Raw genomic sequence first — 19,468 nt, forward strand, 5'->3', positions numbered from 1 at the left:
TGAAATTAAAACTCTCTTAGCGTTCCTTCCAGTCATTTATCAAGTTGTGATGAATCTGTTGTTGACACACTTGATCTGAATGTATTGTGCGTCCACGTTGCTTGAAACTGAAGCGTGTTTTTCTGTGCTCTCCTCAGCTGAACCAGGTCGCTGAGGATCCTCTGAAGAGGCCGGTGGTTTATGTGAAGGGCAACGATGCCGTGAAACTCATGAACATCGTCAACAAGCAGAAAGTGGCGCGAGCCCGGATACAGCACAGACCACCGAGGGTAAGGGACTCGATCCAATCCGAGGCGCCGAACGAGGAGCCGAGAGGTTCTGAAGACAAACGAAAATTCCAGCTGTGAAATCTGACCCTTTTCCTTTCTGCTCTGCTCCCCGCTACCCTCCGGGCCAAAGAGTCTTTCACAGCGCTGTGAGAGATTAATATCAGCCATTCAAAGAGCTGTTTGTTTGCTTGGAATATTTGATAAGAGACCAGCACACTTTGAGGTCAAATAACTTGACATAATGAAAGCCTGAGAGAAAGCACTGTCTGATAACGGCCTTCTTTTCTACTTCAATGTACTTTTTTTTTTTTTCAAACAGTTTGAAACAGTTGTTTAATGTATGAGGGCTGAAGGGCTGGAAAGTCTTGCTCACTTAAACAAATCTGCTTTTTTATTCAATATTTTACCTTTGACATGAACTGTATTCTCACTTAATTTGATCATTAAGGCCAAATGTTTCATTAGTAGAACCCCACATTCCTGCAAAGAATGCAGTAAAGTCTTTTAAAACTTAAATATATATATAATCGGGGGAAATGGGAATATATCAGTTGACTTTTATGGCCAAGAACATCAAAACACAATAAAATAACACAAACTGGGAGTAGCATCATGCAAAACACATGGTTAAACATCTTACAACTAATGATGGTTATGAAGCACCGATGGAAAAGGAATCATCCACTTTTTTTGGACATTTTTGACTGTGTGGGTGACTTGTACATCTGTGGAGGTTCCAATCAGTATTTAAAGAGGTTTCAGCAACATGTGTTGCCCTTATTATTCAAGAGAAGACCTTGTTTATTTCAGTCAACACCAAACCACAAACTACAACAGCATGGCTCCTCATTAAAGGAGACCCGGTGCTGAACTCGGTTGACATGACATATGGGACATTTACCTTGTATATCCAACAAGGATGGGAAAACATTCAATGTTAACTGACAAATTATTTTCTTGCTAAAAGACAAAGATGCATTTCCAGCTAAGATGCAATTTGTAAATTAGAATGATGTCACGTAATCCAGATTGTCGCATTCTCGTTGATCGCAATGTTACGAGTTAGAATAAAAAAAACATTGTGGAGGTTAGAGCCACTGCTTAGTACTAGTCTTTGTAAATTCCGTTCATGCCAACATGTCGCATTGTATACCGGCATCTTAAAAATCTCAAGGTCTTAACTGTGACGGACACTGACGCAGGAATTTGAGGCAGCGACAGAGCAGCAAAGCAAAGCTCAAAGCCTCCTTGGTCTCAGACTTCTTCTCTGGAAGAAATGGTTAAAGATAGGTCACAGCACTGCCCCCGAGTGGTTAAAAGAGAAAGCTAATTAATTTTTCTTTGACAAAGGCAGCTGATTGCTATTTTTCAATGTTTAAACTTTCTAATTAAAATAAAAACTTGTCATTATTCTGATTGCACAAACCTTTGTGCTTTATTTTTACTTCCGTATTTTGAAAAAAGAAAAACCAAAAAACACATGGTATTTTCAGGCTTATAGTTTTTGTAATCTCGTGATATATCTTGAATCATGGGCTCTGTACTGTGACATGTTTCATATCACCAGACTCTTTGCCAATGCACTTCCCCAGTTTCCACGCAGAGGTGAGGATGCAGCTGTTCCAGCTTTATCAGACTCAAGAGTCCAAGAACTTAGGCATGCTCGAGATGGAGTGATATAACACAGAGAAGAATAGTAAATCCCTCACATCTGTTTCAGAGTTGGCGGTGATATACTTTAATCGATCTCTTATTTGAGCAATCACCTCCACTCTGCAGAGCAAACTCCATTTGTGCAACAGATGTGACACTGACCTCAGAGGAACACTGACGCAGTGACAAGAAAAGGATCCCGATGTGGAAATGAAATGACTTACATGAATAATCCGCCCTGTTTCTCACACAGAGTGCCTTTTGAATTACATGTGAAGGTCACATATTGTATTATTTGCATAATGAGTGTATATAGCTATGGTGTGATTTTCTGACAGTAGAAGTGAAAACTGCTGCTCTTTGTAGGCAAAATGACACCTTTTCACACCCAACATGTGGAGATGATTTCACCATTGTCCTTGTTTCTTATTGATCTCCTTCTCCACAGCAGCCGACGGAATATTTCGACATGGGCATCTTCCTGGCCTTCTTCGTGGTCGTGTCTCTGGTGTGCCTCATCCTGCTCATCAAGATCAAACTCAAGCAAAGGAGAAGCCAGGTGAGTTTGCCAACACAAACTCACTGTGCCCAAAGGAGGAGAAACAAACTCTTCCTGTTATCTCCCATCGAACCAAACTTGTGCAGAGGGGCGTGCGCACACACACACGTCCACACACACACCCAAACGCACAATGCCAGCCTTTGTTTTTCCTGTCAGCGGCAACTTCACTGGGAGTTGCGAGCGTTGAGTCAAGGCGACGGTGGCTCCGCCGCTGATTGATTCCTCTTGTGTGTTGACAATAAGCTCTCAGTGGAGGCTTACGTCGGGTACATGAATCAGGATTAGCATTTAATTAATGCTGATGAGAGGTTGGCTGCCAGAACCAAACGTACAGGGATGTCATGACGGAGCAGAAAACCTACAGCGGCATCCGCTCCGATGGCTGTAATCCTGCCGGCACACGTGCATGCTCGCGTGCACTGCAGCAGATGACTCGTTTGAGGCTTCCTGTGGTGGTTAATTAGGAAAAACTCAAGCTGATACCAGGGGCAAATTTGTCACATGTAATGACCCTTTTCCTTCCTGAAACGTGAAAATTTAATAAACACCGACAGTTCCGTCAACAGATACTGTGAATCCATTAGTTTTGATCTGTATTTTCCATCAAGCAGATAAAGTTTCAGTAATGCCACTTGTGTACAGTCTGTTAGTCACTGTAGCATTCTTAAATTGTTACCCCTTTATCGACCAGGTCGTGTTTACATCACAGCGTGTCAAGTGAAAATGCATTGTTGGACTTTGTGTTTTCAAAAAGCTCCGCCTCGGTCGCGGGTTTAAATAAAAGTCATATTTTCAATATCTCACACATGACTCGAATGGTTCAGAACATTCGTCGTCAATTTTTTTCATTCATTTTTATGGCAGCTTGAAGAAACATTCTGGTTCTTCAGTCAAGCATTGTTGTCGAACTGTTAAACATCACTCAAACTAAATGCCCGTTCTGACCGCCGCTCTGTTCTTGCGCCCACCGCAGAGCTCAATGAACAGAATGGCGATCCAGGCGCTGGAAAAGATGGAGACGAGGAAGTTCAAAGCCAAAGGAAAGGGCCAGCGCGAGAGCAGCTGTGGAGCCTCTGATTCACTGAGCAGCAGCTCCACCTCCGACTGTGCCATTTGTCTGGAGAAGTACATCGACGGCGAGGTAAGAAAACGCTTTGCTTTGGACGTTTGGCACCTTTGTGACTTAAAGGAATGAATCACAGATTCTGGTCAATAATTGCAATAAATCCGACTGCTGTCATGATGTTGCTTATCAGGTTCAAACTGTAGGTAATGATCATTCTTTTAAAAAGGAGGGAATATTATTATCATTTCTATTTCAAAGGTTTTTGAGGTTTTTTGTATACCTTATGTGAAATGTCATACCTCTTGATTTTAAGAGGTATAACAGATTTGTCTTAGAACTTGATTAGTTTACATTTAATTCATTTATGTCCCAAAACTACAAAGTTTAAGCATTTACTGTAATTTACAGATGATAAGCCGCTATTTTAATGTGGCTAATTTATAGATTTTTACGGTTTAATGAGCTTCATGTTGCCAATACATGGGTGATGCATTCAGGTGCATGTAACTCAGACCTTTCTTTTTTCTTATTCTTTTATTCTTTTTAAATTTAGTGGGTGCAGCTTATATTCAGGTGCGCTCAATAGTCCAAAAATTACAGTACAATAAAGAAAACTGGTGAATGAAAGTTTGAAAACTATAAGCTGAAGTGGCACCAGACCACCAAACACCTCGAGATTCGGAGGAAAAGAACTCGGCATTAAAGACTATTAGAAACTGTATTTCACATAGTGTGGTACAAGGTTCCTCCAACTTTTATTTTGTAATTGTACAGGGTGTGATGGCTCTGGGATTACCTACTTTCACAATGGTAAAAATGTAGGTCCCTCAAAAAAAGGGTTGGGAATCACTGTTCTAGTGGCCCTCATTCTGTTTTAGCTGTTCACTGCCACAAATCATCACCTTACGACAACTCAGAAATAATGTGACATTCAGTGACCCGCGATCCAGTCAAAACTTGACGTGTGATCCTGAAGAAGTCTAATGAAATCTTACAAATCTCTAACTGGAGGAGCAGCTGAGTTACAAGTGTTCAGACGCTTTATTTAAAAACTCAGTTTCATGTATACTGGAGTGACCCACATGGGACTGATGTGGTCATCCAGCCACTGGGTTTATTTTGTTTTCCTTGCATATTCTGTGGACATGAAACGTAATGCAGTAGCGTGGACAATAGTGTGGAAGTTCCCCCGATGTGCTCGGGGACTGCAGCCCTGCGATCTTTACTGACGTGCTTTCCGGTACCTTTTTTAGATGTTTCGCTGGCTCTTTCACAGCACCTGGAGAGATAAGGGGGTACCCACAGTGATTATACTTCCTGCTCTCCCAGCGTGGCCTTCTTTAATCCTTCATTGTCAAAATATGCATCCTGATCTTGAACTCTGAGGATTTACTGTAACAGTTGGAGCTCCTCCTCATTGGGGACACTGCAGGGACAAACCCCAGTGTCGGGAAGGGGGCATAGCTGCTCTGTTTTTTTGTGGTTATGTGTCTCTTTGGTAAGGAGGAGAAGAAAACACAACAAAGCGTGGCGCCAGGATTGCACAGAGGAAGTGGCGATATAAAAGGCTGAATGGCATCAAAGCGGTTTCTGAAGCAGTCAAGCAAGCAACAAAAGCTTTGGTGGAAAGGAGCCTAAAGATGAGTCATATTAAGCCACAGAGCAAAGTATTTATGTCAGTGGAAGAGTTCTCGCCGGAGAAGAATATCACAATTCATGCTTCCTTGCCAATCCTCCATCTGAATGCAAAGTGCCGCATTCTTTTCACGTCAATCCTCGAGTGTAAACCCCTTGTTTGTTTTGTTTCCAGAAAGTGGCGACATGGAACATCAAAGTTGTATTTGTACTGTGGTGTGGGAGGCGGTTGAAAGTTTTGTTGGGTGGCTCATGGGATTTGATTGGACTCGCATCGATGCCTCGGTGGTGCTCTGCTGCCACCTTGTGGAAATTCAATTAGTCGTAAAATCTCAGAAGAGTTTACCCTTTAAGAAACTAAACCTTTAACCTGGCGATCAGACAGAAACTGGATGTCAAACTTGTCCTTTTTCCATAATTTAACCATTGAAACAACAGTTACATGTTACAGTTTAAATTGTAGGTGCAGCTCAGCAATACTTCACAATCACAACTGAAAATGTTCTATTCTACTAATTCTACTGTGACTTTCATTAACAAAAGCCTTTAAGGAGATATATCAAGAGTAAAACCTTCAAATCAAAATGCTCTACACAATCAACAATGGCTAAGAAAATGCCAGTCAGCAGTTGAAATGTGTTCTGCAAAGATATCAAACGTTTGATTTTTCTGACATCAGTTTGTTTCTGCAAAAAGGAACAACATCTACTCAGTAGTTGGTTTAACAAGAAGACAAAAATATGTATTTTCTCTCATAAAAAGGTGTATGTTGTGGTAGTTGAAAGTTCCTTACTGTTATGAACAGAAAACTCTGGATGCTATAGTGACTCACCACTCAAATCCAACACAGAAGTGGCACATTTTAAATACGTTGATTAAAGGTTAAACAACAACATTTCGTCACTGCAGAAGTCTGTGATCAACAAAGTCTAAAATCTTGTTGCATTTCTTGTGCAGGAGCTGCGCGTCATCCCCTGTGCACACAGATTTCATAAGAAATGCGTGGACCCCTGGTTACTCCAGCACCACACCTGTCCTCACTGCAGACACAATATCATTGGTGAGTATCTACCGAGCATCAATGACAACATGAAAGCATTTCACTGAGGAGAAACCTGCTCAAATGTTGTTGTTTTTTTCTTTTTGTAGAGCAAAAGAAAGGGAACCCAGGACCAGCATGCATGGACCCTGGGAACCCGGTGCACGGCAGGCAGCGGGTGGTGCTGCCGGTCCACTACCCGGGAAGGGTGCACCGGGCGGGGCAGGTGACGGCCTTCCCGACCAGGACCAGCATGGACCCCCACGGCAATCCCATCACCGTGCTCACCGTGGACCAGCATCCAGATCCTCAAGGGCTTTACCCAGCGCAGTCCACGTCGGCTTTCCTGCGGAGCTACCACCCCACCCTCCTCGAGCACTCGCTCAGCCCCCACCACTGCGGGCTGGAGCACCGCGGACCCCCCGCCTACCCTGCACAGCCGCACCACGCTGCTTTCAAGCGACCCAAGTTTCACGGTCGCAACTTTTCCAGAGCGGCTTGTTTCTCACAGTACGAGACAATGTACCAGCACTACTATTTTCAAGGGTTGACTTTCCCTCAGCAGCCTGAAGGCGTCCAGGGGCCCGCGGTGGCGGGGCAGCTCGGTGGGGGGAGCGCGGCCCACAAGGGTCACCACAGCCGCGCCTTTCAGCAGGGGCTGTTATACCCCACAGTGGTACACATGGCTCCGGCCTCTTCCTCCAGGATGGGAGACACTGGCAGCACGTCTGGCTTGAGCTGCTACCACGGCCACCGCTCGGTGTGCAGCGGTTACCTTGCTGACTGTCCAGGTAGCGACAGCAGCAGCAGCAGCTCCGGCCAATGCCACTGCTCCTCCAGTGACTCCATGTTGGACTGTACTGAGGTCAGCAACCAGGGGGTGTATGGAAGCTGCTCCACTTTCCGCAGCTCGCTGAGCAGCGATTACGATCCTTACGTGTACCGGAGTAAAAGTCCTTGCAGGGGCTCCACGGGGGAAGCGGGGGCAGCGGGGGCAGCGGCGGCGGCTTGCACGGCCGCCCCTGCAGAGGACTCGTCATCCCCCGCACCTCTGGGACATGACTGCCTCCAGCTCCCCTCCGGAGCTTCGGGATATAACTCGGGGGACCACCTATCCAACTGCAGCTTGGAGCCCAACTACAGCAGTCGCTCGTCACTGGAACCCAGGGAGAACAGCAACACTAGCACTACCTCAGCCGGGGCTCCAGAGGCCGCCGGGGTCGACAGGGGGAAGGGGGCGCAGGAGGAGTCGGGGGAGCTTGGGGCCGCAGCCTGTAACTGCTGCTTCGAGGTGCTGCCTCCTAGCGTGGATTGCAAAGGGCAGGACTTGGACCAAGGCGGGCCTCTGGCCTCGGGACGCTGTCACAGGGGGGTGGACTTTCAGAGCGCCACTTCCAAGAACTACTTTGCTCCTGAGCACATGTGCCCTTCCTCGGAGCAGGTGAGCTATGAAGGGCTGCCCTGCTGCTTCTACAAAGAGATGAAGGTCCACAGGGCTGCGGCGGGGCGTTATACTGAGGACTACGCTGTCAACGTGCAGTACGCACACGCAGAGTCGGACCCCTTCTCAGGACAGGGCTGCTGTGAACTCAACCAGAGAATACCCATAATTCCCGAGGACACAGATTGTGAGCTGGGTGCGGGGTCGGAGACCCAGACTAGTTTGTTACCTGTTGGCGTCGCGGTGGAGGCGGAGTTGCGGACAGGGGAGCAAAACGAGCTCAGTGAGCGGTACTTCACCTCAGGACAGTTCAGAGGTCAGCCATACCCTCATGAGGAGGAGACCAGGGCTTTGTTCCACTCTCAGCTCTCCGCCAGCCCCTCGACGCAGGGGGGCAGCTGTTCAACGAACGAGGGAGGTCTGGGCATATGAACTCGCACCCCCCCCCCCCACCCCCCCCCCCCAACAAAAAAAAAGAGCGAGACTCAGAAATTGTGGTACCGTGTCAGTCAGTCAATCGTGGAAAAACCCTCAGTTGCCTTGTTGTATCCTCGCTCTCTGAGCACTGAATGTTATCATCTTAGATTGTGTGGATTTCTACTGAAATGGCCTGTCACTTCACAGTATCAATGTATCAAGTTCATTCCTGTGGCCGCAAAAGTCTCACGACTAGGAGACGAAGTGAAATAACAATAGAGGTTGTTATCCGAAGCTAGATCCAGGTTGGCATTGGCATTGTTGGAATCGGGGCCCAGTAATCTTTTGAGATTTTCATAATCGAGACTCCCATCTTTTATCGCAAGCTCTAAAAAGAGAACCTTCAGAGTTCACTCTGCAAAGGTACACTATTAATTCACAAACATCTGCATCTAATGTATACATTTTGTATATGTGCGCACATTACACTGACTGCCTATAAAGCTTCAGCCACCCTTTGAAATAGGTTTTATAGACATAGCTATACCAAAACAGAAAGACATGATTGTTTTTTGTTTTTGTTTTTTTCCCCCAAAAGCAGGGAAATGGGTCTTTTCTTTAAAGAGTTTATGACCCTCACAAGCTATATATTTCAGAAAACAAGCATAGAAATGTGAATGCAAGGCTGACACTGGTCTTTATTCAATATACAGAATTTGTTTTATGCATTTCTATCAAGCCGTGGCCTAATCTGTGTGAGATGCGCTGGAGCCTTATGCTGGGAAGCTGTTCGAAGCAATATGTAATGACGCTGCACGGGCGAGTGTCTCGAGGTCACTCGCTCTCCTCCCGGGGAGAGTCGACTAGAAGCTCCTAAAAATATATTTCTGTCACGTACCCAATTTCCTTAAATGCTCTCATAAATAAGGATCTAGCATGTATCAAAAAGGCCAAAGGAAAGTAGCTGAAAAAGACTCATAATTCATTATATTATAAGGGTTCCTTCTTGTACTGTGACTTTTTTTCTCTTAATGATGCAGTTATACATACCACAGCATATCCATTTGAATCCATTCAATACATACTTGCGATATCAGTGCTTGTCATTCATGCCTTTGTTTGTCCTGCAGACTGTTTTTTTAATACTGTTTCTATGAAATATACGCATTCTCTACACAGAGGTAAACCTGAAATAACCCTATTTAAGTTAACCCCGTGCTGTAATCAAGTGAGACTCTAATCTTGCCTTTTGCATAGAGATATGTACCTACTGCAAATATAACATTTTTGGGGGTACTTCAGTCACTATTTAATTTTTTTTTGTCATCGTTTCTAGCACTTAAGAAGATAAAAAAAATGTGTACAAAAATTAATTTTTTTTAATTTTTTTTAAAAATATAATTATTTTCTGTCATTACCATTACAAATGTTTAAAAAAAAAAGGCTATAAATCAATCTGTGTATATTTCTGTACTTGTATAGCAAACACATTTCATAAATGGAAATATGTTCTCTGAATATTTATTTACTAATATATTTATCTTTAAGCCATGTCTTATGTTCAGAGTGTATGAACGTTTGAGTTATTTGGTTGCCTTTTTTTTTTTGGAGAAAAAAATCACTAACATGAGACGTTGTATATACATGGTAATTGCACACAAGACGATTAAATCTTCTCTGACCAAAAAACTGATTTTAAAACTTTAGTACCATACAGTTTTGTAATTAAAATGTACAAAGATCTGTAAAATATACAGTTTTATTCAAGTAATGCATGGCGTTGTGTCCTCTTTTTATTTTCAGGGTCATCAGAGCTGCATGTATTGAGACCGATTCTTGTTTTTTTTCCACACTAGAAGCCGATTTCATTTTTGTGAAGAATCCTGAAGCATCAACATTTAAAGGCTTGATACCAGTGATCAAGCGTTCTCTATTTTTCTACTCAAATGTTTTCTGATAACGATTTTTCATCCAGAAACATACACGCAAACCAAAGAAGCATTGCCAGTTGGGATCGGGCTTCAAGTTAATCTAGCATTAAAGATTTATACGCGGGCTCATTGTTTATACTCCAGTATTGTCCTGTTCTCTCTGGCGTATGCTTAATTTCCTCCATTTTTTTTTTTGCCCACTTATGCTTCTTGGAGTATGAAGATGTTTGCTACCGTTTCCATAAAGAAGGTTTCTTCCATGATCTTTAGCCACTGATCCTTTGTTGGTGGCGTTTCCTTACCCACATTTCCAACCAACAATATTTATTATCATATATTTGTCATTCTGTGGGACAATTCCTTCGAGGATTTAACAGAGCTATTCTTCAACTTCAACAGCTTCAACATTCAAAATTTCAACCAGGATTGCCACTTAATTCATATAAATATGAAACACTGTACTTGTCACACTCATGGTTAATATTATAGCTTGTAATATCAAATGTGTTAGTTTTATTTTGGGGCAGCAAAAATTTCACTGCAGTTCCCAAGCTATCAAAAGTTAGAAGTAAGAAGAAGATTTCTCATTTCATCCTCCATTCGATCCCCTCTACTTAATGTAACACACACACCTTAAAATTGTTTTTTTTTTCACATTGGAGCACATTTTGGTTCAGCAGGACCGATGCGCTTTTTTTCATTTGAAATGTTTTGGAACCTTTGAGCTGCTTTAGTGACCCCGAGTTGGATAAAGTCCATCTACCATATCCATTGAATTACACTCACTGACACAAAAAATGATTGTTTTGAAGTGAAGCTGTAATGAAAACTAAAAAGTGTCTTTCAGATAGGACAAAAATCCAGATCAAAATTAACAAGTGAAAGATACGACCTATTAGATAAAGACAGGTTTTTTAAATGGAATTTGAGCTTAATGGAGTAATATTGAATTCAGACATAAAGAACAGATCAATGCAAAAAAAAAAGTGTTGTTGCAGATTTCTGACACCAACATGTTGTATTATTCACCATCATTCTACAAAATAGAATCACACCTCACTGAACTCTTCAGGTTCATTTCTGTTGACATTCTTGTCATCAGCACACAAAGTGAAACCAGGATTTAATGATCCAAAAACTGATCATTAAATAAATAGTCTCTGACTGGATATAGTGTCTCTGTGCAGGCCCGTGTCCAAATCATTACGGTCTCACAGCTTGAAACCAGAGTGAAGAGCCACCACGCCACCGGTGAGGTTGTAGTACTGCACACAGTAGAAACCAGCATCCTCGATCATGTCTTTGAACTCCTCCTGCAGGGATGAAAACGCAGTGAATGAATCCAAGGTGATTCAGCTGGGCATCACAGAGCTCTACAAATCAGATTTGATTAAAGCTGGGTCACAACAAGGATAACTAGAGCCTGAGGGAAGCTCGAACTCCAGCTTGGTGCAATGAGATGCAGTAGTACAATAAAATCTCATGTCTGTGTAATACATCTAAAATGATGTGGACCAAAATTAAATGTTTGATCCATGCACTGAAATATACTGGCCTCAAATACAATTATAACAGATTGAATCAATTCAGTATTTGAATAGATATAATAATAATAACAATACCAGATAATTGTCCTTCAATGGGGATATTTGCATTGTTGCAGCAGGAACAACAATAATATAAAAACACAATAAACAACTGACAGTGTTTCATAGTCTTGCATGATAATGTTCACAGTGATGGGAAACAACATTGTTATTATTGGACAGAATATATGTTTATTGCAAACATAAATTAGTGATAAACATTAAAAAGTGTAACGTGTGAAATTTTGAAAGGCAAAGCACCATACTATTTCATCGATCAGATGAAGTATCACAGGTGGTTGATTAAATCAATGCATTTTGCAAACGTTTAGCCAGAAACAGCAGCTTCAGTCATTTTGTTCCAGAAAAGACTAAAAATGTTCTTAAGTACCTTTACAAACTGAACCTTCCAGCACTTATTAAAAAACGCACTGGATTGAAATGAGTGATCCACCGTAATAAAACAATAATGTCAAGCTCAATAATAAGTAAAACCTATCCATTGAGTAATAATCTCATGAAGGAAAAACATTCACACATAATATTGAGTTAAAAAAAAATGTTCCCTGCATCAAAACCAAAATAAACCAGACGAGATCTCAACACAGCCAAAACCAAGAGTGGATCAGTGAGAGGACAGTTAACCTCTGCAGACTAAATGTAGATTATTACCTGGTCGGGAAAGTTGCGGATGCTCTCCACCAAATACTGATAAGACTTCCAGTCTCCAGCGATCACCTCTCCCAGAACCGGGATCATCTGGAAGCTGTAAGCGTCATAAAGCCTAGAGAGCGGGACGAGATTCAGGTGAGAAATCAAGCATTTTACACACCAAGAGCCACATGTGAGCCTTTAAATGTCTAACTAAAATCAAATCAATCAAATCAAACTTTATTTCTATAGCCCTTTATAATCACCCGGTGACATCCGGTAACTAGTTTAATTAAACCCAAATTACAGCATGAATGTTATATTCCACATCTACAAACTACTTTTTTTGAGATATAGTTTAAATTTCTGTTGGGTGCAGAACCACGAGAGGGCAGCATTTACTCAAAAACAAAAGGAGCAAAGAAATGTTCAGTCTTTCTTGAAAACATGGGACTAATTGTGGAATTCATAATAGATTCACCCCCGGTTCATCCATCTTCACCATAATCACCTTGCCAGTAGAGGATTTGTGACTTTGCTGAACTCTAAACACATGAACCTGCCGCCTGGTTTCAGGACCCGCAGGGCCTCCTGCAGTGCCTGAGAAAAAAAACAAAAAAAAACCAAACTTAAACACTAACAAAATGTACTAGTCAAAAAGTGCAACATCAGCAAGGAATAAATGTAAGCAAAATTTGATCATTTGATGGCTGATAGTCTGTCGGGCTCCACACAATCTGCATGGGGTGTTTCTAAGAATCATCTGGAGATTAAAGCTGCGGTTCAGTCTACCTGATCTATATGGGTGACGTTCCGAATGCCAAAGGCGATGGTGTAAATGTCGAACTGGTCGTCGGCAAAGGGCAGCTCCTCTGCGTCTCCCGCCACCCACGACAGACCTGACACACAGTCACAAGAAGCAGCCACATTACAAATGAAGGAACAGTGTGAATGTGTGAGACATAAAGTACATCCGTCTGGAGAGATACCAACAAGAAAAAAAACGGTTTCAATTATCCACCTGGTAACAATTTTGGAGTATTGTGTTGATTAGTGGATCATTCACTTGTTCTTTGGAGTTCTGTTGACAGAACTCTACAAAAATGTAAATAAATTAAGGATGCGTCATTCAAAGCACTTTCTCTGGAGTGTATCTGGGAGAAAATAAGGACATGGAGGTTTTAAGCAAATGTATCTGATCCTACTTTTGGCTGCTTCAGTGCTGCCACCTCGTGGGGGCTTTAGGAAATGAGTGACCTGTGAAACCTGTGCAGCCCACCTCTATCGACTCAAAGAATGTTCATTTTAAAGAGCGGTTGTAACAGTGAAGTCCGGCAGGAGTGATGTTGTTCAGCAGTGACACTCCGATTGTTTATTTTCCACCTGTTGTTTTCTTCTGCTTCAAGCAAAAGTATTGATGACTGAAATTAAAACGCTTACAGAAATACAGATTTTATAAAGAGAAAAATTGGATCAAATAAGGCAATTTCATAGCAACAGCTAGATATAGACATGTCGATCATTTTCAAACAACTGTTTCTCCAAGTTTGTACAAGAAAACCAATAAAAACTAAACTACATCTGCCTACTTCTGGTATCTTCTGATTCACAGTGGTACAGTTTAAAGTTCCTTTCCTACGCTTATGGGTGCGAGTCAGTTTATACAGACAGCTCTGCTTTAACAATCATTCAGTGAATCCAGCGTATCAGTCCCGGCCACGCACGGCCACACACAGAAATCTCTCACACTTGTAATGAAATTGTTTGCATCTGCTCCTCTCGCGTGTGAAACGAAGCGAGTGTTTGGAGCCAAATGGGTTTTTGTTTTTTCGTTATACAAACACAATTTGTATTCATGCATAAAATTATTCAAATGTTGTTGACATCCAGTCACTCTGCGGTTTTGGCTGCTTCTGAGAGGAATAAATGCGGCTTATTTGCGACGACGTTCCTCCTCCACACGGACACATTTCCACTCACAGAAGCTCATTATCAGTCAAACGCTCTTCTCCACACCAGTTGTCTTTTTAAAGTGACAGCAAGACATTCGTAACACACTTTTTGTGCAGGAAATGTGTTTTCTGCAGCAATATTTTTTACTTCAACAGAACAGGGTGAGGCTGATGCTTAATGGCTGCATCACAGACGGGGACCAAATTATTAATAACAACTACCAGTGTATGTTGAGCTGGAGTGAAGCTACTGACTGAAAAACAATAAAAATCATATGATTTCTCTGAGAAGTGATTTTGAGAAATGTAGCAGGACACTATTGCCATCTGTGAATATAATGTGGTAAAAAAAAGGAAAAGTGAATTGGACAGCATTTTAGAAAAACAGCTTTTCCATCTCCAGTCTGAAAATCTGGATGAGCATTATTGGCTTTCAGGGGACATATTTTATTATGTTTTGGAAAACAAATACTGACCATACCAGTGGAGACTACTGCCATAGCAATCAGTAAAACTTCTGAAGAATTGTGATTCTTTGGAAATAAGGGCTTTTCTGCATGGAGTTTGTTCTGTCAGTACTGCGGTTTTCTCAGTATAAAGACAAGTGTATTAGATGAGATGATATCCGTAGGTGGTATATACCTAATGTTTCTTAAACACTTTTCTTTCTACGTCACTCTAGTGAGAACCCACTCACCGGAGGAGGCGGCAACATCACATTTAAACTGGTCAAACCTCCACATCTTGCTGCTGCTCCACAGGAAACGACTGCTGGGCTTTCCCTATTTCTTACTTCTCTACTCCCCTTATTCAAAATTGATGCACATATGTTCCATCAGACTTTAACTGAATGCAGCAGAGAAAACTTCAAAATGTGCCGAGGCCTACTTTTTGGCGCAAACCAGAGTGTAAGCGGCAGCATTCACATTTCCGCATATGCACTGAACTGACCAGACCAAACCCGACACGTGTGAATGCACCTCAACAAAAAAGGTGGAGGACTAGTGAAAGCTAAAGTCTCACCAATCAAATTTATATTGAATGAATCTGATAATAAAACTGCATAATACAAGCAGCTGTGTAGCTGACCATGCATGCTTTACAGGTCTACATTATTTTAAATCAAGTCTTCTTACAATATTCAGCTACAAGGAAAACAACACGTTGTCAGATCTCACCAGCACGGATGCCCATGTTGTCAGCCTTCTGCTTGCCAACTTTCAACATCTCCTTGTTGATGTCACACACCACGGCTCCAGATTCTCGGGGCCTGTCCTCGTCCTCCGTGGTGTAACTGCCGGAGATGTCCTGCCACGACGGGGTCTGGCTGGACTTCGCCGCTCGCCGCCTCTGCCGCTCCTGCTGGGACCGAATGTAGTCCAGGAATCGGAAAGCAATGTCACCTGCCAGGGAAGGAGTGTCGTTAGGGGAAAGAAACAGCGGAGCAGAGCTGAAGGGAACTCAGGTTCGTGTTTGAGAGAAAGAAACCCCTCACCTGTTCCACCTGCCACATCCAGGAGTCGCGCACCGGGCTGAGGGTGCATCACGTGCAGAAGCATGTCCTTCCAAAGTCGATGAACCCCTAAACTCATGGCATCATTCATGACGTCATACTTCTGTGCCACATTCTCAAATACTTGATACACTGAAAAAGCAAAAAAGACAAACATTAGCTTCACTGGAACCTCTCCAGTTTCATCACTCTGCTAACAATTAATAATTTAACCTAAACACTGCTTTAAAAACAGTGACAGGTTTTCTGTATTATTGTATAGTTTTACAAACTGTCTCCAAGAGACTTCGACACATGGAAACGTGAAGATTGGGATCAAAGTGTCAGTCGTGGGAATAAGACCAGCTCTACCACCTGATTGACAGCTGCTCATTTAAATCACATACGTCATGTCATCAAGACATATGAATCATCATATCCCGTGATTCTGCAACGACACCAAGGGATCACACCCCCTGTCCACCTGTAGTGAATAAACTCTGCTAATGCTGACACATCAAGTTGATGCATCACTCCATCAAATCCAAGTTGCATTCATGTGGACTTAGATGGTTTAATGACTGCAAAAAAAGGCTTTCAGCAGCTGTAATATGCATGTACTACTCACTCATCATTCAATACTGTAGAAACAGCATGTAGAAGCAGAAATGCATCCGGTTAATCTGTGCAATAATTACTAATCCAATCTAATCTGAAGAAGATAAAAACAACTACAAATGTGAGTCAATTTTTATTAGGATCTACCTCTAGTGTAAAGAACAACAAAGAATCTGGGACTTTATGGTGTGAATCCCATCAACATAAACAAGTCAGTCTGTATTTGCAGGAAGAGACAGAAAGATCTGAACTAGACTACACTGAGTTTTCCAATATGCATTAAAACAACCTCTATCGACACTGAAGAAACGGTGATCACACCAAATATAGATCTTCAGCCACTTAAGTTGTGAAATCAATGAGAAAGATCAACAATAGTAAAGGTGTGTCACTTGCAACCTCATTTACAAGCAGTAATACAAACCAGTTCTTTAAGATTCATACCTCAATCTAAAACTCTGAGCATTAAGGGCAGAAGAATGACAGTAAACCACAGTGATGGAGACAGCGTCATCCAGTTGGCTGTAGTAAGTCACCTCCTTCACTCACCTCTCTTCGCCTTCTCCGCCTCGGGCACCGTCTCAAAGCCGAAGTGTGTGCTTCTGTCCCCGGCTGCTTCACTAAAACAACGACGGGCCGCGGCGGCAGAGGCGACTTCAACTGGAACATTTCTGAGAGAGAGACGGATAACCCGGCGGAGCAGGACTCGCATGGGTGCCGCCATCTTTCCTGCTTACACAATGACGCGACTGTTCGACGTCATTTATCTGCGACAGCGTTTCGTATGTTCATATTTGTTTTACTACTTTTGAAAATTACATAATTTAATTGTATTGTAAAGTTTAATAGCATATTTGACTTTAAGAACTATATAAACAACATTTTAAAAATATGACTGTTTTTTAATGATATCTATATTTGTAAATTGTCCTTTCAAAGTAAAAGCGGAAATAATTAATTTAATTGACTCAGATTTTGGATAATAAATTAGGATTTTATGGGTACTTATATTAGATAACTGACTAGAGTATTTTGTAAAATATATAATTTCACTCATACTTTGTGTTTGATTTACACTGCTTGGGGTTCCTCCTTATTTCACAGGCGTATTATTTTTTCATCCTCACTTTACGTTCCTTCAGGACCACAAACAAGAGACCTGGAAGTTTATGATCCGTGAACCCATCCAGTTTCTTGCTTTGCGTCTTTGTCTTATGTATATCTTCCTTACTATTGCCAGACTTCAACCATTGCAGCTGAAAGATGTCATCTTGAAGTTGAAATCTGCTGAGTTGTTTCTCTCCACTATTGTTGATGCTTGCTCATGTAGGATCTCTGTAGTTTATTTGAATGTAAAATGTCATCACATGTTGCAACAGGCACCATATAAATAAAATGGATTCAAATTGAACTTGTTTTGCCTGTCTCGAATAAAATACTAGCATTATAGTGTATTTCTTTAAAATTATCACTACGTCAAATTTCAGTATTTTCTTTTCATGGAATAAGGAGAGCAATACATACATAACTAAACACCAGAGTACAAGTAGTACCAGGAATTAAGAATATAGTAATTTATCAACTCCACACACAATTTAAAGAAGCATGTCTCAAATCTTCACTTATCAGAAACAGCAGTCTATGAATTCATCATATTTTTGCACAGTTGATAACTCCCTCATCCAGCAGCTACTTTCATGTCAACTACATATAAACAGCTTTCAGCAGCACAAGGCTACTTCAATGAAAGAAAACATCTGAGCATGCAACAACATGTATTCAAAACCACTCCAGGGCATATGACTGTCTTAATTACAACATAGACGACATTGCAGACTACATTGCAAAGTGAAGCAGATCAAAAAACAGGCAAGTTCTTGCAAGGCCAGCAAAGTTCTCATAGGGATCTTTATCAAATCCATTAAGGAAGAGCAGCTTCCAGCTAACAGTTCTTTTCTGTAAATCTTCCTGACTTCAGTACCCACAGTGCGGAAAGTGGCAGGTATTGTCTCCCATTCCTCTCACTTTCTCATTCTTACAGTAACCAGACACGACCTTCCTTTGTCCCATTGTTTGCTTTAATTACTGGTCGACTTGGGTTCAGGGAGATCCGTTTACACCTGCCTCTTTTCCACAACTATGGGAAGGTTGACCAGAGGAGGTCCGCAGGCCAAAGCTTTTCACATGTGGTCCAGAGGGATGATGATAAGGCTTCTAATCTAACTCGGGAATAATGTTACAGCTGCAGAATTGTGGTTAAGAGAAGAAAAAATCTTTTTAAACTAAAACACCCATTCAACATGTCTGGTGGCATTTCTTGGGTTTTACAGCCATATGAAGCTGAACATAGAACTGCTGAGAGAATCCATACCTAATAAGACCAGCAGATGGAGGAAGAGGATCATATACTGATCACTGGTTCTCATGGTGGAGGAATGTATCAGGACCAATTCAGCTTCAAGTTGGTTTCATGCTTAATTTTCACGAGATTTCCTCTGCTTGAGATCATAAACTGGTTTAACATAAATATGTGTGCTGTGTGTAGGAGGGTTGCTTGGGAAATTGTGAGGCTGTGCTTTTAAAATCAACCTGCTTTAAAAAAAAAAAAAAAAAAACATGAAATAGTGACTCATAACTATGAACAAAATGTATGTTAGTCACTCAATACTGCCACCAAATGCTCAAAAGTGGAATCACTGAATTTCAAGATAGCTGCATATGGGATAACAAAAGTCAGGCTGAGAACTTTACCAACAAGTCATTAATTTAGAGTTTAAAAAACATTGATAGGATAATTTAAAGAGGCAAAATTGAATATGAAATAGTTTCAGGCTGGAATGACAACTGCAATCAACACATTGTAAGGATGATTTATGTTAGCTGAACATAATTTATAGCAAAAATTCCTTTAATGATTAAATAATTGATGAATTATTTAATCATTTTGCAGTGTTGACACTGGGAGGGATACCAACCTTGGGGCCCATTCTCAAGCACTCAAACATTGTTTTGCACCCCCCGTGCTGCATTGGACCGGGCCAACACACAGCAAGCACAGACCACTGCAGGTTTTCTCAGAAACGAGCCCAGAGCTCGTAAGCAGTTTAAAAGCGAGCAACGATGAAAGAAATCCGCAAACACCTTTCATGAATTAGG

At 41.7% G+C, this 19,468-nt stretch overlaps 2 protein-coding genes across 2 annotated transcripts in view; one reads left to right on the forward strand and one right to left on the reverse strand.

The window, feature by feature from the left end:
* znrf3 (zinc and ring finger 3) overlaps positions 1-8,191 on the forward strand; it is a 78,439-nt gene extending 70,248 nt beyond the window's left edge. Inside the window, exons 4-8 of the mRNA XM_080499806.1 lie at positions 138-269; positions 2,371-2,481; positions 3,458-3,625; positions 6,143-6,245; positions 6,335-8,191. Coding sequence (XP_080355932.1) covers positions 138-269; positions 2,371-2,481; positions 3,458-3,625; positions 6,143-6,245; positions 6,335-8,097 — 2,277 coding nt within the window. The 3' untranslated portion in view covers positions 8,098-8,191. The remainder of the gene's footprint in view (positions 1-137; positions 270-2,370; positions 2,482-3,457; positions 3,626-6,142; positions 6,246-6,334) is intronic.
* A 2,736-nt stretch (positions 8,192-10,927) lies between these two features.
* coq5 (coenzyme Q5, methyltransferase) lies at positions 10,928-17,036 on the reverse strand (the record flags this gene model as incomplete). Its single annotated transcript, XM_080500121.1, has 7 exons — positions 10,928-11,326; positions 12,272-12,383; positions 12,762-12,850; positions 13,043-13,149; positions 15,381-15,605; positions 15,698-15,847; positions 16,862-17,036. 7 exons carry the CDS (start codon positions 17,034-17,036, stop codon positions 11,225-11,227), a joined length of 960 nt encoding a protein of 319 aa, XP_080356247.1. The 3' UTR covers positions 10,928-11,224.
* Positions 17,037-19,468: the final 2,432 nt, after the last annotated feature.

The sequence above is a fragment of the Blennius ocellaris genome, assembly GCF_963422515.1.
Source record: "Blennius ocellaris genome assembly, chromosome: 7".
NCBI lineage: Eukaryota > Metazoa > Chordata > Actinopteri > Blenniiformes > Blenniidae > Blennius > Blennius ocellaris.